We start from the raw sequence: 25,090 nt of genomic DNA, 5'->3' as shown, positions 1-25,090 counted from the left end.
TGTTGAACTGAACTGCCCCAGTGCTCAGGTTCAAAGAGAGTGGCACAGTTAGCCAGGTCTCCATGCTCTCTGACTCCAATCTCCTTGCTGCCTCCGTGTAGGACTCTGGGTTCCACCCCTCCCCAGTGGCCCATTGTCTGACCTCAGTTTCAATGGGGTCAGAAACTGGGTTGAGAAAAGAGAATATTTACTTTTTCCACGGATCCGATGCCCAAGTAAATAGTGTGGTCCCATAATTTGGGTCCCACGCCTTGTCCTCCTCTGTCTGGGTGCAGCCTCGAGCATATAAGAAGGCATCTCAATACGCACATCTCACTCAAGACCACCGGATCCAGAGACACGGCCAGAGCCTCACTCACCAGCCTCCTGTCCACCATGAAACTCGCCATCATCGTCACCCTGGCCATCCTGGCTCTCTGCTGCAGCCCTGGTGAGTGCCCAGAGCCCCTCTCCCCCAAGCTGGGCTCCGGAACTCTCCCTGCCACCCACTTCTGCTCAGGAGAAAGGGTGGCTCTTGGGAGGGCCTGGACATGCGGACTCCCGGCCAGGAAGCTGGGCGAGTGAACAAGCCCATCTGGGAAACTTGAGCAGACCCCTGAGACTGTGAGAAAACCTGAAAATGATCCCATCTTCCCTATCCAACAACCTCAGGATTCCAGGGAGTGGAATAGACTGGAGGGAGGCATGGAGGAGATCCCACATAGATGCATTTGTCCAACGACCAACAGAATAGGAATAACGAGCTCCTCAAAGCCCATCTTGGACAGACCCCAAGATGCCAAGAGACTTTGGTGCAGCCTCCAAGGTTGAGGTCTGCACACCAGTGTGGCAGCCAAAGGGCTGGAAGGAGCTGCAAAGCCTCATGTCTCAAAAGAAACTCAAACCAAGGCAAGGTCTCCCATTCTGGGCAGAGAGGAATATTTCAGAAGAGGATGTTTCCTTTGGGAAATTACCAACCCAGAGTGGAGTTCTCTAAACATTTTTGTCCTCTGCGAAAAGGAGATTAGCAGTTTCTGAGTAGTTTCAGCTGTCACTAAGAGGAAAGGAATGGAGGGGAGAGAGAGAGAGAGAGGGAGAGAACAGTCAACCACACTTCCCTCCAAGCCCCTGGATCTTTTGGGAATTGGGTCACCTACCTGTTTTTTAACACCTAACAGCCTCATCTCTGAATAAAATATATATATATATATATATATATTTATATACATATATTCTTTTAACTAATTCCAGTGAACTCACTTTGAAAGTTTCATAATACCCATGGAAATAAGTTTTATGACCCTAGGGCGAGATGGGATGAGGGAAGAGTTAGAAAACCAAAACCAAGAGACGGTGGGAACAGCTATTGTGCAGAGATGCTCGTTCTAAAGGGAAATAACATCATTTTGGACTGAAAAGTATATTAATTAGAAGAACTTGATGTTGTGTACAGTGGAGGTGGCTCAGAAAGACGGGACTCAAATAAGTTTTGGGGTGGATCTGGGGTGCACTTGTGCATATGTGTGAGCACACAGGTAATAACACCAGCAATAATATCCAACATTTATTTGGTACTTACACTGTGTGAATCACTGTTCCGAGCCCCTTTCATGGTTTTTTTTTTTTTCATTCTTACGACAACCCTACAAAGTAGGGATATTATCCCCATTTTACAGATGAGCAAACGGAGCCACAGAAAGCTAAAATAACTTCCCTGGTGACATAGTAAGTTGCAAAGCAGGGGTCTAGGTTCCGGAGAGGGTTTTTGACTTGGAGCGCCCACTTTGGGTGGGGCCCTGGAGTCCAGGCACAGAAGCCGAATTTGCACACAAGGCAGAGAACTCAAGGACGGGATCTGAGGCTTAGTGAGAAGAAGGAGGAAGAAGAAGTAGGAAATGGTGACTCTTGCCCATGTTCCTGAGGGCGGGGACCTGTTTCTAGTGGAAGCCAAAATTCTCCGTGGCCTCTTCCCAGCCCCCACACGGCATGAAAAATCAGAACAGTGGCCGGCCCGGTGGCACGGTGGTTCAGGTCGTGCACTCTGCTTCAGAGGCCCAGGGTTTGCCGGTTTGGATCCCGGGCACGGACCTACACACAGCTCACCAAGCCATGCCGTGGCAGGCATCCCACATATAAAATAGAGGAAGTTTGGCACAGATGTTAGCTCAGGGCCAGTCTTCTTCAAAACAATAATAATTAATTAAAAAAAAATCAGACCAGCAGCTTCTGCTGTCAATACTCTGCCTAGAAATCTAACGGAAAGAACAAATGGCGCCTTGCCTCACCCCAACCCAGGAAGTGCAAGAAGGCTCAGGCAAGCCACAGAAAGCTGGCTGCAACCCAGGAAGTATCCACACAGCCCAAGAGCCAGCTGCTTGGAGCATCAACAATCTCATATCCTTCACCATCGACGAAAAGGCTGCTATCTCTTGCTGACAGGCCTGGCTGTTTGCACCAGGGGTGGGCCCAGCCAGGGAGCTGGCCAGCTTGGCAAGGGGCCTGGATTCATGTGCTTTCTCTTTCCCGTGCTCCAGCTTCTGCAGAAATCTGCCAGAGCTTTGCAGGCGTCATTCAAAGCCTCTTCCTGGGCACACCTGCCAGTTTCGAGGCTGCAGTGGAACCCTTCAACCCTGATGCAGACATGAAAGCTGCGGCGACCCAGCTGAAGACGCTGGTGGACTTACTCCCCAAGAACACCAAGGACAGCATCTTAAAGCTCATGGTACACGGCTTCCTCCACTCACACTGCTTAGCAGTGGATTGCCCAAGCCCCTGGATGCTTTTTGGCCCCTTTTGCAATCCAGAGAGGACAGTCACAATGTAAATGTCCCCGGGGGAGGAGGCACAGTCATCTCACCTTTTAAGAGGCTTCTGAGAAATAATCAAAGTGTTTACAAGCTTAGCTCCTCCCAGATTGACTGAACTTCTTATCTGATGTTAAAGTTTCTGTGTTTCGCCATCTTGGTCCAACTTTAAGGTTCGTTCACTATTATATTGGGTTTTGTTTGTTTGTTTCTTTGTTTTAGGACAAAATAGCAAAGAGCCCACTGTGTGCTTAAGATTTAGAAACTGAAGAGCTCCAGTTGCTGGAAGCCCCTGCCACTGCCAGGATGCTTCCTTCACTGTCCCCAGCAGCCTAGGCTGGCTCTCTTTAATAAAGGATAAGCATCTCACCTTTGTGCCCTTGCCTCTTTTTTAATTTGTGCTGGAGTGGGAAGGTCTGCCACTGCTAGGGAAAGGTTGAGCAGGAGCAGAAAGAGAAGCAGTGGCATGCAAACACGTCCCCAAGGGGCCCATGCCCATGTCTCCCTACCAGTCCACCTTCCAGGCTAGCCACAGGTGGCAAGAGCAGCTTCCAGCGCACACTCCCTTCCATGGGCAGAGAGAAGATGGAAAAGTACCAAGGCCCTGATCAAACCTGACCTGCAGGGGAGGGAGGGGAGGTCTGCATAGGGTGGTGGCTGACCCCACAACCCCTATTCTTGTAGTGATGAGATTGTTCTGTTTCTTCCAGTCCCTTTGAGATCCTGCTCTTGGGTGGAAAAGGAAATATTAAAGGCGATTATGCTACCCAGACGTGCCTGCAAGCAAAGATGGAGCTTTCCAGAGAGTTCCATCTCCCAAAGATAAATGGTGGCTATTTCAAGAATTTTGACAGAGCAGCAGGGACCATTAGGGGCTGGACGGCCCTGTGTCAGAGTCGCTCACGTCACACACAGCACACGACACTGCCCTCCACTTATGGAAGGAATCGGATTCCTGTCAGATGCTTAGAAAACAAAGGCTAGAGGGAGGAATACACTCGATTCCCTGATTAGGGACCAGGGTGTTTGGGGGTGACTTTGAGGAGTGACAGACCCTGAGGGGAGTCCTCAGAGATGGCGGGTTAAATATTTTGCACACTTCATATTTGCTACATGAAATTATTTGTCGGACTTTTTTTAAAGGAGGTGGAAAACAGAAAAACCCCTTCCTATGCACATTCTAGATCCTCTGTCGGTCACCATTGTTAAGACATCCTATTTCCAGGCTTACATTGCAGAGGCCTGCACGCCAAACCGTCCCTTTGTGTCAGTCTTGCTTTAAGGACATCTCTGCCCAGAAGAGGCTTGGGGGGGGCGGGAGGGTCAAGACCAGACTGGTCAGCACCCGGTTACTGCTGTCCACTGGGCGATGCTCTTGTTCTGACCCCGAGGTCCCTCTCTGACTTGCTCCCCACCCTGTCCCCGATGCCTGAGTCCCTGTCCAGTCAACTTTCACGCAAAAAGAGAATCAGTCACCCCTTTTTCCTTGTGGCAAAGGGGACCTCAGACATGAAATTAATCCCTAGGTATTTACTGGCACTTTCAATGTGTTCACAGTGGTGCTGGGCACTCTGAGGAACCCAGGAGCAGATTTCATAACCCAACAAACACATAAGCCCCGAATAGAGAGGAGTGAATAAAACAGTAGCCTCTGCTCACAGGGAGCTGGCCATCTAGCAGGGAAGATTACCAGCTCCCTCAAAAGAAGCAAGTAAACAAATACACAGATAGATAAACCTGTGATAAAAGCCATAGAATAAATTAAAGGAGCGTTGTGAGTAAGAGTGGCTTGGACAGACCTCAGCTCTGGAGTCCCCTGTCTATGATTTGAGCGGAGACAGGAGGGACGAGGGGACCCAGACAGGAGGGATGAGGGCAGGAGGACACAGCATTCCAGGCAGAGGATCAAGCAAAAGGGAAGATGAGCAGGTGCACAGAGAATGCAGTGTGGAGGATGTTTGGGGCTCCCCCCCGACCCCCACCATTTCTGAATGCCACTAAGCCATGCCCTTGGGCCCCAGCAGAAAACTTAGAAGCTTTCCTCTATGTTTCTGTTACCTGCCACCAAAAGAGCCCAGACCTCCTTCCCTTGTATCCTACCCTCTACCCAACATCTCAAACTCCTCTTGTCCAGCAGAGCTCCTGATCCCTCTCCCTAGTCTGCTTCTAATCTCAGTAAGGTCTATCTCCATCCTCCCGGCTGCTCCAACCTGAAGCCAGAGGGGCATCCCTGACCCTCCCCTCTCCAGCACCAGCACACCCAGTCAAGCAAGACTACCTCCAGAGCACCTCTGGGAACCCTCTCTGTGTCCACCGGGCCACCCCTGGCAACACCACCCAGCCCCCGTGCACAACCCCAGGGGCCTCCTAACTGGCTCCCAGCTCACAATGGTATCCCTGCAGTCCCTTCTCTAGGCAACCGCCAAGGTAATTCTTATCAAATGAAAACCCCCTTCCACTGCCACACCCCCCCCCAAGTAAAATCCTTCAAAGTTTCCCAGGACTCTCATAAAATACTAAATGCAGAGCATGCCCATCACTAACTGTCATCTCCCACCTCCATCCCACTGCTCACTCCTCCTGCTCAGTCCACAACCCCCACCCACACCTCCTGGGCCTCCTTCAGTTGTGGTTTTTTTTAAGATCCAAGCCCCTTCCCACCTCAGGGCCTTTGCACAGGCCACACAGCATCGACTGCTGAAAAAGTACTGGTGATTGGTTTTAAAAATCATCCTAGGATATCAGCAACATGGCAGAGTGAGCAGTTCCCTTTGTCTCTCCCCCTTTGAGCTACAACTAAATGGACATTCCTTGATCAGTGGAGGATACTCACACAGCACCTCAGGATGCCTGAGAGAGCTGCACTGCTATACATTGCGAGGTGGATGGACTACCCCCAGGGAGGAGGTGGAGATAGGTGAAAACTCTCTGGCCCCGAGACAGCCCAATATCCACGAGCGACTGATCTCCCAGTTGAAGCGCTCATAGCACCGCTGTGGCCCCAAGGGTGGGCGTGCAGCTTGGCGAGACTGTGGAAACAGGTGACTGCAGGCTTGAGGCCCCTGTGATTACTTTTTGGGCCAGTGGGGAAAATCCACAGTCCCACTGCGGCCCCAGGGAGTGACTCGGGCTCAGACCCAGTAGGGAGGCCCCGCCCACCAAGCACAAAGGCTGGTGAGACCTAGGAGCAGATGCAGTGCAGCCAGGTGAGCACAACTGCCAAGTGCCTTAAACGCCCATAGCTCTGCTGCAGCCCCGAAAAGGCCAGTGAGACCCAGCAGGGCCGTGGGAGTGGGCAGTGACAACCCTGAGCCCCAGCGTGATGCTTCCTTGGTCCAGTGGGAAAATCCACAGTCCCACTGTGGCCCCAGGGAGTGACTCGGGCTCTGTCCCAGTCGGGGGCAGGAGGGGGGGCCCTGCCCACCAAGCTCAAGGCCTGGTGCAACCAATTATCTGACTGAAGAAATGCAACATAAGGATTATAAGTATCCCAGAGGGCCAAGAGAAGGAGAATGAAGCAGAAAGCTTGTTCAAGGAAACAATAGCTGAGAACTTCCCAAACCTGAGGAGGGAGCTAGAAATCCACGTAACAGAAGCCAATAGGACTCCCAACTTTATCAATGTAAAGAGACCCACTCCAAGGCACATAGTAGTGAAGCTGGCAAAATTCAATGACAAAGAAAAAAGATTAAGGGCAGCAAGGCAGAAGAAAATGACCTACAAAGGAACCCCTATCAGGCTGTCAGCAGAGTTCTCAACAGAAACCTTACAGGCTAGGAGGGAGTGGAATGATAGATTCAAAATTCTGAAGGACAAAAACTTTCAGCCAAGAATACTCTATCCAGGGAAAATATCTTTCAAATACAACGGAGAGATAACTTTCTCAGATAAACAAGTTAAGGGAGTTCATTGCCACAAGACCTCCCCTACAAGAAATCTTCAGGAAGGCCCTGATACCTAAAAAAAAAGAAAAGCAAAAGGAAAGGGGTTACAAAACTCTGAGCAAGGTGATAAGTAGACAGATAAAATCAAAAAATTGCAGCTCTCCATCAGAACAGGTTAGCAAATGCTTAATTATAACATTCAAGATAAAGGGAAGGAGAACACCAAGAATAAACATAATCTGGTCATTTTAACCACAAACTCACAACACAAGAAGAAATAAGATGTGACAGTAACAACTTAGAAGGGGAAGAGGAAACAGATGGAACCAGCTTAGTCTAAGGAAATACGAGGCTATCAGAAAATGTACTATCTCATCTATGAGATTTTTTACACAAACCACATGGTAACAACTAAACAAATAATTAGAACAGAGACACAAATGATAAATAAGGAGAAAACTAAGAAAACCAGCATAGAAAACTACCTAACCGAATTGGTAGTCCGAAATATACCAGATGAGAGCTCTCACAATTTTTTTTCCCCCAATTTAGAAGTTTTCTGAATGTAAATGATCCAGCATCTGGCCGATTTGACGAATAGGATCTTAACAGCAACTCAACCAGAGCTTAACCAAGGACAAAGCGGTGTCCCCAAAAGAGATCCAGAAAATTCACTCCCAAAAATAGCCTAAGAAAGTAAAGACCTTCATTGCACAGTAAGCAACAAAGGTTCAGACAACAAAGGCCCCCTATGAAAGCAATTGGGACCTCTTATGACAAACTTCCCCGAGAGCTTACATAGCCAGACAAAGAGAGCCAAGCTCTCAAGACATCTAAACTTTCCCAGAGCCCCAGTCTATGTGACTGGCCGCCAAGATGCATGCCAGTACATGCATCCTCCGATGGCAGAGACCAGAAAGGTCACAAAACCAAGCTCTCAAGATATAGAACAAGACAAAAAGCCCAGACAACAGGCTTATAGAGACGCCTGTGTCTTATGACAAACAAAAAGACAGAGACAAGGAAAAGTCTATCTCTGGGAGGAAAAGGATCTACAACCAGTGAGTACTCAAATCCTACAGTCGCTGAATCCAAGAAGCTAGCCTCACCAACATTTTCTCCTGCTAATCTAAATTTAGAAGAGCAAAAACTCACCACTCTTGCTTCCATTGGAGCCTGCAGGCAGAGATCTGGGAGACTGACATGGTAAGAACTCTTACCTCTTGCCGGCTCTCGTCAGGGGTCCGGGATCTCTCGGCCACAGCAGTCCAGGAGCAAGCAGTGTCCAGCCAGGTAAATTTCATCCTGCTGACTGTGCCAAAACTGTAGGGGAGGAAGACATTTCCTCTTCCCAAATGTGGGTTCATCTGGCCAGAGAATGAATTAAATTCACGTGAGACAGAATAGCAAGAGAAAATTAAACAACGCTTTATGAGGAACCATGGCCCAGGGCCTTTCTTCCAGAAGGAAGAAAGGGCACCGAAGAAGCGGGGTGCACATAGTGGTTGTATACCCCCAAACAGGGTGTTTCACATGTGATTGAAAAGTCCCTCCCACAATAGTCACAAGATTGCCCTGTCAGAACAGTGCTTCATGGACACAGCAGGTAATGGTCTGCTATCTCAGAGGGCGTAGCCGGAGGCAAGTCGATTGTCTGGAGATGGGTGGTCACAGGTGAGCCCAGCAATCAGTTCCTAGCCTAAGGAAAGATGCTTAATCCTTAAAGAAATGCCAACGTTGGGAGGGGGAGGGAAGTCAGTTACAGCAGGTTACCAGACTAGCACAATAAAATGCAGATTTAAGTCCTTGCCTTTGGTATTGATTAAGAGTTTCTAGAGAGAAGGTCATCTCCTTTCTTCTTCCTGATGCAGAGAGGGAGGCACCTTTACAGATAGAGATTTACCTTACAAATGTAAATGTGTCCTAACGAAGGGCAAGTTCCATTCCTCAGAGCCTCCTTCCCTGTCACAGTTTATCAAAAACAATCAGCATCAAATAATCCTGATGCAAAAGAGACATATCTTGGGGTGGCCAATTCCAGGTCCCCACACCACCAAGCCACACATCCGACCCCTGGAATCAATTTCTATTGTCAAAAATAATTAATAAAATAAAAGATAAAGGGGGAAAAAAGGGTGCCTCTCCTCCACCACCCCAGAAAGGGCAGAGGCTTGAGGTGGGGAGAGAGGGCTAAAATTATTTTCAATCCCACTCGGCAACAGTGGCGGAGATGCACAGCATGCCAAGGTTCCAGGAACAGCGAGGAGGGCTCGGAGCCTCGAGATGGGGATGTCAGCGGGATCTTGGGTCGCTCCAGACAGACTGCAGGGACCAGTGCTGCAAGTGAGGGGAGAGGCGAGGTGGGGCTGGAGGGAGGCAGGCTCAGCAGAGAGGGTGCAGGTCATGGGTTGGGCTCAGCCGCCCTGGGTTTAGATCCTAACTCCTCTACTTGCTGACTAGGAGAGCTTGGGCGACTTTCTGGGCCTCAGTTTCCCCATCTTTGAAATGGGGACAGGAATAGTACCTACCTCAGAGGGTTCTTGTGAAGGTTAAATGAGAGAGGGCATCAGCAAGGTGCCGGGCAGAGGGGAGGTGTGAGTCATGGCTGCTGTTGGCACTGTCAATGACGTACTGTCCCTGACGAGGTGAGAGGAGACTTTGTGGGCTGCCTTTGGTCTTGAAGGTAAGAAGGATTTCAGCAGGTGGAGATGGGGCAAGACAGCTGAGTGCATTTTGGGAGGCCAGAAATTGCTGAGGCCAGACCCCAGGGGTGGGCCTGGGTGCTATACGCAGCCTCCCACAAATGCTCCAGCACACCTGGAAATGAGGCTGGAGCAGGGGCTTGGGGCCAAAGGGTGAAAGGCTCAGAGCCTTGTTTATTCATTCAACAAATATGTAATAAGCACTGACTGTGTGCTGGGCCCTGGAGAACCAGAGGTGAGCGTGGAGCTCACATTCTAGGGGGGAGACAGGTAATAAACAGATAAACATGTCAACAAGAGCATTTCGAAGGTGACAAAGGCTCTGAAGGCAAGAAAGTCAGATTCTGGACCCGGAGTGACTGAGGAGGGGGACACAGTGACCAGGGCAGGCTTATCCGCAGAGGGGATGCATGAGGTGACACCTGTATGATGATGAGAGAAGGCGCAATCAGAAAATAATCTGCAGTGGACTGTCCAGGCAGAGGGCACGCAAGAGCAAAGGCCTGGAGGTGGTCTGGGCTCTGTGTACCCTGCAGGTAAGGAGGCGACAGCATACTGAGTGAGAGGGGAGTGACACAGGGTGGGACCTGAGAGAAGGTTGAAGACAGGTCACGCCGGGTCGCAAGGACCAGGTAAAATTTTTGGATTTTATTCTAAGTGTTGTGGGAAGCCAAGAAGGGTTTAACAGAGAAATGACGTAATCTGATTTACATTTTTAAAAGGTCATTCTGGCTGTTCTGGGGAGAATGGACCTCAGCGGGGCAACGTGGACCCTAACCTTGGACATGAACCCCATGCTGAGCCAGAGCCCCAAGGACGCAACCCCCACACTTTCTGTCCCTTCAGGTCAGGCCACCTGTCTGTCACAGGCCTCTCCGGGGCCACTGGGGACAGGCTGCTCACAGTTGTCCCTGCCTGGCCAAGGCATCTCCATCTCCAGCCTCTGGGACTGAGGGACGCGTGATCTCTAGTTATCTTATCTCCTGGCCTTCTGAACCCACCCAGAAAAGAGCCACCAGTGATTTTAGAGAAAAGTGAATTACAGCAGGAGTGGTTGTTTTTCAGCATTTTTACAAGCGCCAAGGGCCCATGAAATTCAGAGCACACATGCATTTAACCGTGTTTGCTCATACAATATTGGGTGTGTTTAGAGATGAGCAATAAACAGCAGGAGCCAGGCTGTGCTCTCCGCTTCAGCACAGCGGGAAGGCTCGTGGGCAGAGCGCCGCAGGGCCGGGTTCAAGTGCTGCCTCTGCCCCTAACATGCTAGGCCACCTCTGCTAACTACAGCATCTCTCTGGGCCTGAGACCACGTCTCCAGAGCTCGGAGGGTGGAGCTGATGCTCCTCCTGGCCCTTCCAGAGGATAGAAGTAGAATTCCCCGGAGTTGAGATTTAGGGCAAGCCGAAGGCAGCTCCCAAGAACCACCCGGCCATCTCAGGCCTGGGCAGCCTGGCCTCTTCCCGGCTGTGTGGGGCTGAAGAGACAGCAAGGACCTCACCTGGGCCTCGCCACCATGGCACGGTGCAGCCGCCCTGCGCCTGTCCAGTTCCCAGGGGCACAAGCAGAGGAGATTCCTCCCAAGCTGTCCACTTGCCATGCGAAGTTTTTGAAACAGTAACCTATTATTTCTCTCTTATTTTTCTTTCCTCTCTTGGCTCTGCCTCTGATTCAGGTGGCCCTGGGAAGGCAGAGAAAGGGGGCGTCTTTTCCTGGCTTATGCAGTTCAGAATCCTAGACCTTCCCAGGAATGGAAAGACCTCCAGGCGCTCGTTTCGTGTAACAGCCAGACTTCCAGAGCCCCCACTGCACCCCTGGCCTAGGAAAGGATTCTCAGGGAGGCCGGAATGTGACAAGCAAGTATTACCTCAGGTTGGTGGTCCCCGCAGAAACCAGCAGCCTGCCTGCCGCCCGCTCCAGGAACAGGCAGTAAAAGGATTTAAAAACAATGGTTAAGGGCCGGCCCGGTGGTGCAGTGCTTGAGTCCCCAAGCTTCAGCAGCCTGGGGTTCGCAGGTTCGTACCCCGGGCCGGGACATAGCACTGCTCGTCAAGCCACACAGTGGCGGCATCCCACATAAAATAGAGGAAGATTGCCACAGATATTAGCTCACTGACAATCTTCCTCTAACAAAAAGAGGAAGATTGGCAACAGATGTTTGCTCAGGGCCAATCTTCCTCACCAAAAAAATAAATAAATAAAAACAACGATTAAGACTGACTAAAAGTCAGTATGCTTTTCACTATCACCAGGTGCCAGCAATTCTAAACGTCGGTGACAAAATACTCCAACCTACAAACTCCCCAGAGTTTTACGTATTTGCTGTGGTCACAGTTGAGTTTTCATAACATAGATGTAAGCTCCAAATGAGCAAGTTTACGGCTTATCTTTTAATAAACATTATATTCTGTGTGGACAGTATTTCTGAGAACTCCCAGTCACACAGCTGGTCTCTGCCACGTTTGTGTCAAGAGTCGGTTCACAAAGGTGCAGAATCCTTGGAACGGGCCTCAGACTTGGCTCCTGTGAGCTACTTGTTCCTGCGTTCAAACCGTAAATTCAAAGTAAACGACAAAAGCACCGTGGTTGTAAAGACCAAGAAACAGAACTTGAGTTGCTGCGCTTCTGTCATACTGTGAGGCCACTTGGAGGTTTTATTTGAGTTTTAAAATTGTAAATAGTAAAAGAGTATAAGGTGTAATACTTTTATTGGAAAAGTGAAAATTTTAGCTCGTACATAAAATCTTTTATAGAATTTTAGTATCTTTGAAGTTCAAACGTATTCTTTTTCAGTTGATTGTTTTAGAACTAAAGGACAAATCAAAACAATAAAACATTATATCAGTGGTACAATTGAGCAATTGCTTACATTTTACCTTTGGCAGACATTTTGGTTTAATAAAATTCACTTATTGGTGAATATAGTTTGATAATTATTTACATGAAATATTAATATATCGGACTATAACCAAAGTATCAAATTTCGTTAGGGAAATCTACAAACTATTAATAAATAGTTGTGTTTTAATGTGTGACTATTTGTGTGTGCTCTAATATCTTTATTTTTACTGGCATGGTTTTATATATATACACACACACGTGTGTGTGTGTGTGTATTTCAATAAAAGAAATGATCTTCATGAATATATAAATAAATGATCACCATCTGCCTTTCTTTTCTGACCTTTATTTTTGTTCATTTTATGTCACAGCTATCACTGAGAATAATTTTTGTTGTCTAGAGTAGGGAAGCAGTAAAAAATTATCTTCTCCAGGCATCAAATCCCCCAGGTAAGCCACTGGAGAGACCAAGCCTTAGTGAGGTGGCAGTCCCCAGATGGGTTTGAAGAATCTGGGAGCAGAGGGCAGAACCCTTCAAGAAGAAATGGGAGCATGATACAGGCCTTCGGAGGTGTCGCTGCAGAACTTCCAGGCCCCGGCACAGCGTGGGAGCAGCAGCAGGATTCCTGTGCACCCAGGAGTGGCCCCGAGGTGGCAGAGAAAGCCAGTGAACTGGAGGCCTGTGGATGATGTCGAGGGACCACTCAGGAGCGGCCCACACAGACTGATGGCAAACAAGGGACAGGCTGGTGACAGGTGATAGATATCAAGTACCAGATGCCTTCACCAACACAAATCCTGCCAACTCCTTGGTTCCGCACAAGCCCCCTGAAAGATAGGCACAACCCTGGAGAGGGGGTCCCCAAGATGACAGAGACTAAGTTTCTATCCCCTTAGCAGAATGAAGGCTTGAGACTGAAATTACATTTTATTTTAGTTATAATATAAACATTTTTCTAATGCATCATAACACCAGGTTCTTTTTGTTATGCTTTTCTTTTTCTTGGTCAGGAAGATTGGCCCTGAGCTAACATCTGTTGCCAATCTTCCTTTTTTTCTTTCTCCCCAAAGCCCTAGTACATAGTTGCATATCCTCGTTGTAAGCCCTTCTAGTTCTTCTACGTGGGCTGCCGCCACAGCGTGGCTTGATGAGAGGTGTGTAGGTCCACACCCAGGATCTGACCAGCGAACCCCGGGCCGCCGAAGAGGAGCACACGAACTTAACTACTATGCCACTGGGCCGGCCCCCTATAATATAAACATTATAGTGTATATTATGTATCCTATGTAATATACGATCTTTATATATTTATATATGTATGTGCGATAAATATACATTACGTAATATATATTAGATACAAAATATATATTAATATAGAAGATAACTACTTTAGTTATAAAAATAGATAGAAAAAGCTAGATACCTGATAGATAGATAGATGATAGATAGATGCCAGAGACATTGACAGATAAAGGGAACTTCTATTTCATTTCCTAAGCGCCTGTCTTCGAGGACCCTGAATCACCCTGATGGACCGAAGGTGAGGTGGTGATAAGAGGGGACAGCGTAGGCCGTTGGGTGGGGGACGCAGGGCCAGGGGCTCACCAGGCTCCTCTGGGTGAGGTATCGCTGGGCCTCAGACCAAGAGCCAGAAGGAGCCTGCAGCTGTCTCCCCTCCCTGCTCCCTGTGCGCGCAGGACAGTTGCAGCCCTGCAGAGCCGCTGGGCCGGCCAGCATCAGAGCGGGGCCCTGCCCCACGTCTGCTGACCATGTCGGCTCATGTGCCCCATGACGGCTGAGAGCCCCGTGCAAAGCACCCTGAGGGTGCTGGGGCAGAGGGGCCCCAGCGGTGACCTACCAAGCCTACGGGTGGGAACAAGCACAGGACAGGGAAGGTGGGAGAGGGCAGAAACGGAGGGCAGGACACGGGTGACTCGCCACCGAACAAAGAACCTGCAGAATTAAGCAAGAAAGTAAGCAAGCTTCCTGAGGAAGGTCAAGAAGTGCATCGTGTCATGTGCTGTCAGCCCCGAAATCTGCTGCCCAAATCCCCAGGGCCGGCCTGTGAAACGGAGGGGAACCAGTTTCCAGCCTGCAGAACAGGGACTTCCATCAACTTGAGTGTCCCCACCCCTCGGAGGGAGCTTATCCCAGAGCAAAGAACCTGCTGGTTCTGCTGGGTGCCCCGGACACCGGAGGCACATCCCCAGCTCCTGGCCCCGCTCCACCCGCCCACTCCCAAGTTTCAGCTCAATCCACCCTGCCTGGTGGGGAGCCAAGAAAGGCTCAGATCCTCAGCAGGTCAAGCCTGCCGCACCCCGACCCCTCCCTGAAACCCTCCAAACAGCAAAAGCCAGGTCACTTTGTGTCTGGGTACAACCCACAGCTGGGGGGTGGGTGATGTGTGCCCCCAGGATGCCTCTCAGCAGCCCACATTAACATCTCTGCCGACTCTCAGTAGACTAGCTACTGTCCTATCTATGGGCTGAGGGCCAATTTGCACTGGAAAAATGACCAAGATCCCTGTGGGAAATCAGAACAGTTGACAATCCCACCCTGACACCCTCCCGCCTCCCAGCCCTGACATTCACCATCAACAACCCGTCTGCAGTGGCAACGGATGAGCTTGGGAAAGTCAATATCAATGGCAGCATGTCTAAATCCAGGGGTCTCTCCCACGGAAAGAACCCCCAGGACAGAAGGAGGCGTGTAGGTCACTGTGTGATTTGTAATAGGACAAAAACTAGAAACAATTCAGGCGTCCATCAATATGGTACTGGTTACATTATATTATATAAGATTAGATTGCATCCTGCAAAGGGATATTGTGTAGCATGAGAAAAATCAAGTGTATCTACAGGTGCCAAAGTTGAAAGCTATCCAAGACATAGTATTAAGTGGGAAAAGCGAGATCCAGAGCCGAATATATAGAATGATACTGTTATGTGCTGGTTATTCTATATTTGAACTCACCCAACCATCCATTCTGCACCTGTCTCTGATCTGTTTTGTGCCTCAGGAGGCCGACCTCTAAGGACCAGGAAACCTGGGCCCCCTTGCTGGCTGGATGCCAGTTGGTTAGCCCGTGGAAGGTTCTGGCTATAGATCGGAGGATGGGACGAGAGGAAAGCTGGAGTATTTCTTCCCTCTGATCCACGCTGCCTGTTCTGTGGGTGGCTGTGCTCTGGTATGGCCATAGCTGCGGGTATTGGGCGAGCAGGACACGAGACGCTAATCTTAGTTTTGATGTTCCCACTCCATATTATATCAAACACATTCAAATAGATAAACTTCTCATAATGAATGTAATTTTGGCTGTAAACTTTTGAAGGGGCTTGTATAAATTTAATAATTCTGATCCTAGGAAGAATTATGATTTGGTTCCTACGATTTAAACTTTATTGTATCTACATATAACTATATCATGGTTGAAATGAGTGGCAACAATCTATTTGCAGTAACGTTACCTAGATAAATATTTATTAATTACTATTTTGAGATTTTCTCTTTATATTTTGGAGCCAGTAGATCCATGACATTTTTTTAGATCCTCTAAAAACTCACAGGCCCTAGGCATCGTGACCAGTGGACAAAATAGCTGGAGTATCCAGAAGTTGCCAGGCCCTCCCGGGAGGGTCCTGGGTCAATGCAGGGGTCAGCCCCAGGAGCCACCGAGGCAGAAGAGAATGGAACACACCCACAGGGAAAGTCTGCTGTGCTCAGGGGCTGCTTCCTGAGCGAGCACAGAGCCGGAAGCCCAGGGTGGAGGGAGGAGGCTGAGCTCTGGTCTGCCCCATGAGCTGACCCCTTGACCTCATGAGCCGGTGACCTGACCCCCAGTGGCCCAACAGGATGGAAAGAATCAGAATGGCCTCCAACCTGTTTTCTGGGCCGTGCTGGGACTTGCAGCCAGATGCCAGCACAGGCTGTACCTCCGCTTCCTGCTCATCAGGATAGCCATGCGCCAAGCCCAGACCAGGTAAACATCTGGTCTCAGTTGATACTTTCTAGCAGGATGAGCTGGGAGCTGCTGCTGGCCCAGACCCACCCCCCCACCCCCCACTGCTGCCAGACCTCTGAGTGGGGACCTGGGCAGGCTCCCTGAGGGGCCTTGAAGATGGCTCACAACCTGGCACCCATGTGTCGTACTCACACTGTGTGCATGGAGGAGGAGCCAGTAGACATTAGAATCCAAATCCCCAGGCAGGGCTTCAGGATCCCCTGGGTCCCTCCCACCCTCAGGCTCTGGCTGAGGCTTTCTCCTGCTCTTCTCACAGGCCAGAGCCAGGTACAAGGCGCTCACACCCTCCGAGCCGGAGCCAGGGGAAGGCTGGGCCTAGGGCAGGCTCCCTGGCCGCTCCCCCATCTGTGGCCAGGCCCTGCCCTTGAAGCTCCAGTAACTCCGGGTCAGGGCTCACCCAGAGCCAGGAGGAGCCAACACAGGGTATGGTTTTGGTTCGGGGGCCTGGCAGGAGCCATGCCAATTCACTGCCATGCCCCGGGTGCTAAGAATCGAGTGGCTTGTCTTCCTGCAAACAGTTGCTCTTTGCACAGTGACCAGCTGACTGCCCACAACTAGCCAGAAATAGTGGCTCCCAGCCCTCAGATGTGCTGAGGCAGGCTTGAGGGCTCTGGCCTGGAACTCACAGCGTGTGGGGTTTAGGGATTTAAGGAGCAGGTGTTAGAGTCTGAGAAGCTCTGAGCCTTGACTAACACTTTTTGCCTAACTGTTCCACAGGGCAAGTCAGAGAAGCCAGCGCTCTACAGGCTTCTGGGCAGGGGAAAGAGACAGCCCTGCCACCGTGTAAGGCTCTCCCAAGGGCCAGGATGGAAGTGCCTGTCTGGGGACCCTTGGAACCAGAGAAGGAACATCCAAAGAGAGATGGCAGGAGCAAGAACAGGATGTACACAATTCCTATATCACAGCTTGGAGAATAGCACACAGAGTGCTATTTTTAAGCTTACTGACCCAATGAACAGTCTCAAATGACACTCGTGGGGCCATTCTCTGCATGACCACTGGGCCATGTCACTAAGAGGTCATGTCGTGTGTCCAGGAGGCCCTCTCTGTCAAACAGCTGGCTTGGGGGAGGATACACAGAGAGGCCCTCACTCTACAGCTCAAGGACGGAGAGGTGAAAATACTCCTGGGTAGCCTAAGCCTCTTTGCACGGCTTACCTACAGGTGGACCCTGGAAGCACTCTGTCCTCAAGTAACCTTACTTATCAACCCCTGCCCTGGGATCAGGTCAGGAACATGGGAGTCAGCTAGGCCCACAGGTATACGTGATGGACACAGCAGGGTGGCAGGAACAAAGGAAAAGCTCATCCTGATGGCCCAGGCCAGCATGAAAGCAGCACAGCTTACCCAAGATCCTCTGTATTCCCCAGAGTCACGCGTGTGTAGACTTGAACAAGAAAACCCAACATCGAAAGGCCTCCCTCTTGTGCCTTCAACACGGAGACGCGCGAACACAATACTCGACAACGTTCACCGAATACATTCTCCACGCCAGGTGCCACTTACAGGGCGTTACACAGATTTAATCCTCACGGCCGAATGCAGTAGATAATATCATTATGCTCAGTGTACAGACAAGGAAATCGAGACAGAGAGGGGTGAAGTACTTTGCCCAAGATAAGATAGCTAGTAACCGATGGATCTGGGATTCAACTCAGACAGGCTTATTCTAGAACTTGCTCTCCCTCTTTTTATTATTATTATTTTTTAATTGTGATAAAATACATATAACATAAAATTTACACTCTTAACCACTTTTAAGTGTATAGTTCAGTGGTGTTAAGCACATTCACATTGTTGTGCAACCATTCACTTCCAGGACTTTGTCATCATCCCAAACTATGACTCTGTCCCCATTAAACAAACATAAACTCCCCATTCTCGTCCCCCCAGCCCCTGAAAACCACCACTCTCCTTTCCGTCTCTAAGAATCTGACAATTCTGGGTACCTCATATAAGTGGACTCATACAGCATTTGTCTTCTTGTGACTGGTTTATTTCACTCAGCATCACGTCCTCAAGGTTCGTCCATGTTATAGCATGTGTGAAATCTGTTCGCTCTTTTTAAAAATTTGCTTTGGATCGATGATATATTCATACGACTCCAAATTCAAAGGGTACCAAAGGGCTTACGGTGAAGTCTTCTCTCAGTGATCCCTCCACATGGTTCTCCTTTCTGGAAACAACCCGTACCATCCATTCCCTGAGATGTCTTATGCATATACAAGCAATTACTTAGGTGGCTTCTTTTTGCTCCTTTTTAGTCTGTTTTTGATTCTGTTCTGCCTTGGTTTTTCTTCCCTTTGCAGCTTGCCTTGGGGGTCATTTCTTCATCCACTCAGAAGGTCTTCCTATCCTGATTTTTCAGCCACACGGTGTTTTATTGTATGGACTCACAGTAATTTACTCCACAAGTCCACATGGGTGCCTAGTTACAGAACCTGTGTTCTCAACCACGTTAAGGAACCTCTGAGCCTCCAAATATCACGTGATGTGAAGGCCTCATTCATCAATTCATGCTCCACGGATTTCTGTTTAGCAACCATCACGTAAAAGAGCTGAACAAGTAAACAATTATGGAGTCAAAACAGCATACGGTGGGGATATAGCCACTCACAGTGAAAGGGAACACTAACGGGAGAGACAGGTTGGAGAAGGCTTCACTCTGTTCCCATCCCCGACCCGCTTCCCCCCCGAGTCTTCCCTGGTCAGAGAATAGTACCTCACGCACCCAGCTGTCCGTGCCAGAAACCCACAGGGCTCATCCTGACACCTGCCTCTCCCCCACCCGCCTTGTTCTATCCAGCACCAAGCATGTCTGTGTGTCTCTCAGATCCTCACCCCGCTGCCGTAAGCTGGTCCAAACCCCACCATCTCTTCTGCTGAGCTGCTCTGTCACCCTCACACCACCCCATCCCTTCTCAGAATAGTCAGGACCATCTCACCAAAAGGAAAATCAGATATCCCGCTCCTGAATAAAATCTTCCAGATTGTTTGCCCATGTTCACAGCAGCATTATCCACAATAGCTGAAACGTGGACACGATGCCAGTGGCCATCGAGGGATGAACGGGTAAGCAAAATGTGTTTATACATACACTAGAATCTCATTCAGCCTTAAAAGGGAAAGAAATTCTGCAATATGCTACACGATGAACCTTGAGAACATTACGCTTAGTGAAATAAGCCAGTCACAAAAAGACAAATGCTGCATGACTCCACTTATATGAGATACTTAGAGTAGTCAAATCATAGAGCTAGAAAGTAGAATGGTGGTTTCCAGGGGCTAGAGGAGGGGAGAATGGGGAGTTCGTGTTTAATGGGTACAGAGTTTCGGTTTTACGAGATGAAAAAGTTATGGGGATGGATGGTGGTGACGGTTGCATAACAATGTTAATGTATTTAATACCACTGACCTGTACACATAAAAATGGTTAAGATGGTAAATTTTACATTACGTGTATCTTAACACAATAAAAAAAAGCATTAAAAAAACCCTTCCAGAGCTTTCCGTGACCTTAGAGGGAGGCCCTGTGAGATCTGGTCCCCGCCGGTCTTGTACATCTGGTACATGCTCCTCACTCCAGCACAAGGGCCCCTCTGTGCTCCTCAGGTCCACTCAAGTCCTTTCCACCTGGTGGCCTCGGTGCTGGCATCCCCTCCACCCAGAACCCCTCCGCATATGGGGCTCAGCATCGATCACCTGCTTGGAGAGGAGCGCCCTGATTCCCTCACCTGAGTGGGTGTCACTCGCCTTTTCTGTCCCAGCGCCATGCTAATTCCTCCCCTAGCACTGAACACACCTGCCATTTTTTTGTTTTCATCCCTGTTTCCTTGTCTGTCTCCCCCAGCAGACGGAAGCTCCACAGAGGCAGGGACCCAGGCCTGCTTCGTTCATCGCTGCATCTCCGTCGTGGTTTGATGCTGTCAAGAAAGCAGATGCTGAGATGGAGTCTGGAGTGCAAGATTGTCATTAGGGATCAGCAACTGTGAAGGGAAGTGGGGAAAGCTGCACTGGACAAAAGGAAAATTGGCCTGCAATGCAGGCCTGGCAAAGTCTCAGCCAACTGGGCAGGGAGCGCTGGAGTAAGTCCTGCCCACCAGAATTATCCCACACGGTGCAGAAGTGCCCTCCTTGCTCAGTCGCCAGATGTGGGCAGCCCCAGGAAGGACAGGATTTGAGTGACGCAGCAGTCTGCAGCTGGAGCAGACCCGAAAGTTACTGGCAGCTGGCAGCTCTCTGCTGACCACACTCCTCGTAGCCAGGTGGCAAGTTCTTCTTGAAGGGGCTCCAGGCAGTGCCTCTCCGGGCCTACCCCAAGTCCTAGCACAGTGCCTGGCACACAGTAGGTGTCAACATTCATTGAATGAATGAGTGATCAGACATGTGATTGAATCTTGAAATACAAATAGGATTGGGAGAAGTAGACAAGGCAGGAGATGTGCATTCCAGGACCAAGGCGTAGCCTGTGCAAAGCTAGAACGGCATAAAGGGAAACATGGAGTGTTCTCAAATCTGCAAATACCGGGCTAGAGTTAGATTACCGTATGGGAGTGGCGGACCGAGGCTCAAATGCCACATGCCCAAATGGTCAGTGGACAAGGGCCTTGTAAATGGCACTTGAATTTTATCCTGTCCACAAAAAGGAAGCTTTCAAAGGGTTTCAAGAAGGAGAAGGATATGATCGGTGGATTTTAGAAAGCTCATTCTGCTGGCCTTTCCGAGGATGGCTGAGGAAGGCAAGCTAGGAGGCAAAGGGGCCGTTTAGGACTCCACTTTAGCCAGGCCAGGCCTGTGTTCTGGGGCATCAGCATTGGAGAAGGAAGGGAGTGGCCACGGGACGTGGCGAGGGGAGGCAAGAAGGGGGCTATGGCCAAAGCCTGGAACCACCAACACGTAAGCACAGTGAGCAAAGAACAAACATGTAAAGAACAATGACGGTTGGGGAGGAAAGAACTGAGGCGTGGGAGCACAGGAGAGAGGACAGTTTAAGAAGGAAACGTTAAGAGGGTCAAGGCCATTAAGAGATCAAGCGAGATAAGGGCTGGAGCGCCCATCGATTTGGCCATCGGGAGGGCAGGACTTGAGAGCAGCTGCAGGTGGGAACAGAGCCAGCCCAAGCAATGCATTCTCCTGCTTGATTTGGGGCTTGGGTTTCTCGTGGGCATTCTGGAGAAGTCCCTCACCTGTCAACATACTTCTCTCCAGGGTATCCCCCAAGTGTGACTACCGTGATGCTCTGGACCATATGATCCTCAAGGCTTGAGGTCCAGCCACCTCCCTGGGAGAGGAGCGGTGGAAGGAGCCCAGTGGAGGATGAGGAGTCCTGAGTCCACATCCTGTCGCTGCCACTCAGTTTCTCCCGGGGTGATGGGTCCAGGCGGCCTCTACAATTGCTTCTGTTGAACTGGACTGCCCCAGTGCTCAGTTCCAAAGAGAGGGGCACAGGTAGCCAGGTCTCCATGCTCTCTGACTCCAATCTCCTTGCTGCCTCCATGTAGGACTCTGGGTTCCACCCCTCCCAAGTGGCCCATTGTGTGACCTCAGTTTCAATGGGGTCAGAAACTGGGTTGGGAAAAGAGAATATTTACTTTTTCCACGGATCCGATGCCCAAGTAAATAGTGTGGTCCCATAATTTGGATCCCACGCCTTGTCCTCCTCTCTCTGGGTGCAGCCTCGAGCATATAAGAAGGCATCTCAATACGCACATCTCACTCAAGACCACCGGATCCAGAGACACGGCCAGAGCCTCACTCACGAGCCTCCTGTCCACCATGAAACTCGCCATCATCGTCACCCTGGCCATCCTGGCTCTCTGCTGCAGCCCTGGTGAGTGCCCAGAGCCCCTCTCCCCCAAGCTGGGCTCCGGAACTCTCCCTGCCACCCACTTCTGCTCAGGAGAAAGGGTGGCTCCTGGGAGGGCCTGGACACGCGGACTCCCGGCCAGGAAGCTGGGTCTAGTGAACAAGCCCATCTGGGGAACTTGAGCAGAGCCCTGAGACTGTGAGAAAACCTGAAAATGATCCCATCTTCCCTATCCAACAACCTCAGAATTCCAGGCAGTGGAATAGACTGGAGGGACGCATGGAGGAGATCCCACATAGATGCATTTGTCCAACAACCAACAGAATAGGAATAACGAGCTTCTCAAAGCCCATCTTGGACAGACCCCAAGATGCCAAGAGACTTTGGTGCAGCCTCCAAGGTTGAGGTCTGCACACCAGTGTGGCAGCCAAAGGGCTGGAAGGAGCTGCAAAGCCTCATGTCTCAAAAGAAACTCAAACCAAGGCAAGGTCTCCCATTCTGGGCAGAGAGGAATATTTCAGAAGAGGATGTTTCCTTTGGGAAATTACCAACCCAGAGTGGAGTTCTCTAAACATTTTTGTCCTCTGCGAAAAGGAGATTAGGAGTTTCTGAGTAGTTTCAGCTGTCACTAAGAGGAAAGGAATGGAGGGGGGAGAGAGAGAGAGAGAGAGAGAGAACAGTCAACCACACTTACCTCCAAGCCCCTGGATCTTTTGGGAATTGGGTCACCTACCTGTTTTTCAACACCTAACAGCCTCTTCTCTTAATAAAAAAAAAATATATATATATTTAAAAATATTAAATATTAAAAATATTAAAAAATATATATTTTCTTTTAACTAATTCCAGTGAACTCACTTTGAAAGTTTCATAATACCCATGGAAATAAGTTTTATGACCCTAGGGCGAGATGGGATGAGGGAAGAGTTAGAAAACCAAAACCAAGAGACGGTGGGAACAGCTATTGTGCAGAGATGCTCGTTCTAAAGGGAAATAACATCATTTTGGACTGAAAAGTATATTAATTAGAAGAACTTGATGTTGTGTACAGTGGAGGTGGCTCAGAAAGACGGGACTCAAATAAGTTTTGGGGTGGATCTGGGGTGCACTTGAGCATATGTGTGAGCACACAGGTAATAACACCAGCAATAATATCCAACATTTATTTGGTACTTATAGTGTGTGAATCACTGTTCCGAGCCCCTTTCACAGTGTTTTTTTTTTCATTCTTACGACAACCCTACAAAGTAGGGATATTATCCCCATTTTACAGATGAGAAAAGGAGCCACAGAAAGCTAAAATAACTTCCCTGGTGACATAGTAAGTTGCAAAGCAGGGGTCTAGGTTCCGGAGAGGGTTTTTGACTTGGAGCGCCCACTTTGGGTGGGGCCCTGGAGTCCAGGCACAGAAGCCGAATTTGCACACAAGGCAGAGAACTCAAGGACGGGATCTGAGGCTTAGTGAGAAGAAGGAGGAAGAAGAAGTAGGAAATGGTGACTCTTGCCCATGTTCCTGAGGGCGGGGACCTGTTTCTAGTGGGAGCCAAAATTCTCCGTGGCCTCTTCCCAGCCCCCACACGGCATGAAAAATCAGAACAGTGGCCGGCCCGGTGGCACAGTGGTTCAGGTAGTGCACTCTGCTTCAGAGGCCCAGGGTTTGCCGGTTTGGATCCCGGGCACGGACCTACACACAGCTCACCAAGCCATACTGTGGCAGGCATCCCACATATAAAATAGAGGAAGTTTGGCACAGATGTTAGCTCAGGGCCAGTCTTCTTCAAAACAATAATAATTAATTAAAAAAAAATCAGACCAGCAGCTTCTGCTGTCAATACTCTGCCTAGAAATCTAACGGAAAGAACAAATGGCGCCTTGCCTCACCCCAACCCAGGAAGTGCAAGGAAGGCTCAGGCAAGCCACAGAAAGCTGGCTGCAACCCAGGAAGTATCCACACAGCCCAAGAGCCAGCTGCTTGGAGCATCAACAATCTCATATCCTTCACCATCGACGAAAAGCCTGCTATCTCTTGCTGACAGGCCTGGCTGTTTGCACCAGGGGTGGGCCCAGCCAGGGAGCTGGCCAGCTTGGCAAGGGGCCTGGATTCATGTGCTTTCTCTTTCCCGTGCTCCAGCTTCTGCAGAAATCTGCCAGAGCTTTGCAGGCGTCATTCAAAGCCTCTTCCTGGGCACACCTGCCAGTTTCGAGGCTGCAGTGGAACCCTTCAACCCTGATGCAGACATGAAAGCTGCGGCGACCCAGCTGAAGACGCTGGTGGACTTACTCCCCAAGAACACCAAGGACAGCATCTTAAAGCTCATGGTACACGGCTTCCTCCACTCACACTGCTTAGCAGTGGATTGCCCAAGCCCCTGGATGCTTTTTGGCCCCTTTTGCAATCCAGAGAGGACAGTCACAATGTAAATGTCCCCGGGGGAGGAGGCACAGTCATCTCACCTTTTAAGAGGCTTCTGAGAAATAATCAAAGTGTTTACAAGCTTAGCTCCTCCCAGATTGACTGAACTTCTTATCTGATGTTAAAGTTTCTGTGTTTCGCCATCTTGGTCCAACTTTAAGGTTCGTTCAGTATTATATTGGGTTTTGTTTGTTTGTTTCTTTGTTTTAGGACAAAATAGCAAAGAGCCCACTGTGTGCTTAGGATTTAGAAGCTGAAGAGCTCCAGTTGCTGGAAGCCCCTGCCACTGCCAGGATGCTTCCTTCACTGTCCCCAGCAGCCTAGGCTGGCTCTCTTTAATAAAGGATAAGCATCTCACCCTTGTGCCCTTGCCTCTTTTTTAATTTGTGCTGGCCTGGGAAGGTCTGCCACTGCTAGGGAAAGGTTGAGCAGGAGCAGAAAGAGAAGCAGTGGCATGCAAACACGTCCCCAAGGGGCCCATGCCCATGTCTCCCTACCAGTCCACCTTCCAGGCTAGCCACAGGCGGCAAGAGCAGCTTCCAGCGCACACTCCCTTCCACGGGCAGAGAGAAGACGTGGAAAAGTACCAAGGCCCTGATCAAACCTGACCTGCAGGGGAGGGAGGGGAGGTCTGCATAG

At 49.7% G+C, this 25,090-nt stretch overlaps 2 protein-coding genes across 2 annotated transcripts; both read left to right on the top strand.

Moving 5' to 3' along the window:
- Positions 1–251: 251 nt before the first annotated feature.
- LOC123278094 (uteroglobin) lies at positions 252–3,152 on the top strand. Its single transcript, XM_044750458.2, has 3 exons — positions 252–430; positions 2,514–2,701; positions 3,006–3,152. Exons 1-3 carry the CDS (start codon positions 376–378, stop codon positions 3,036–3,038), a joined length of 276 nt encoding a protein of 91 aa, XP_044606393.2. The 5' UTR covers positions 252–375; the 3' UTR covers positions 3,039–3,152.
- An 18,499-nt stretch (positions 3,153–21,651) lies between these two features.
- On the top strand, positions 21,652–24,808 carry LOC123278007 (uteroglobin). Its single transcript, XM_044750176.2, has 3 exons — positions 21,652–22,062; positions 24,170–24,357; positions 24,662–24,808. Exons 1-3 carry the CDS (start codon positions 22,008–22,010, stop codon positions 24,692–24,694), a joined length of 276 nt encoding a protein of 91 aa, XP_044606111.1. The 5' UTR covers positions 21,652–22,007; the 3' UTR covers positions 24,695–24,808.
- Positions 24,809–25,090: the final 282 nt, after the last annotated feature.

Source organism: Equus asinus, chromosome 17 (assembly GCF_041296235.1).
Source record: "Equus asinus isolate D_3611 breed Donkey chromosome 17, EquAss-T2T_v2, whole genome shotgun sequence".
In the NCBI taxonomy this organism is placed as follows: domain Eukaryota; kingdom Metazoa; phylum Chordata; class Mammalia; order Perissodactyla; family Equidae; genus Equus; species Equus asinus.
This window is presented reverse-complemented; position numbering and strand designations above follow the sequence as displayed.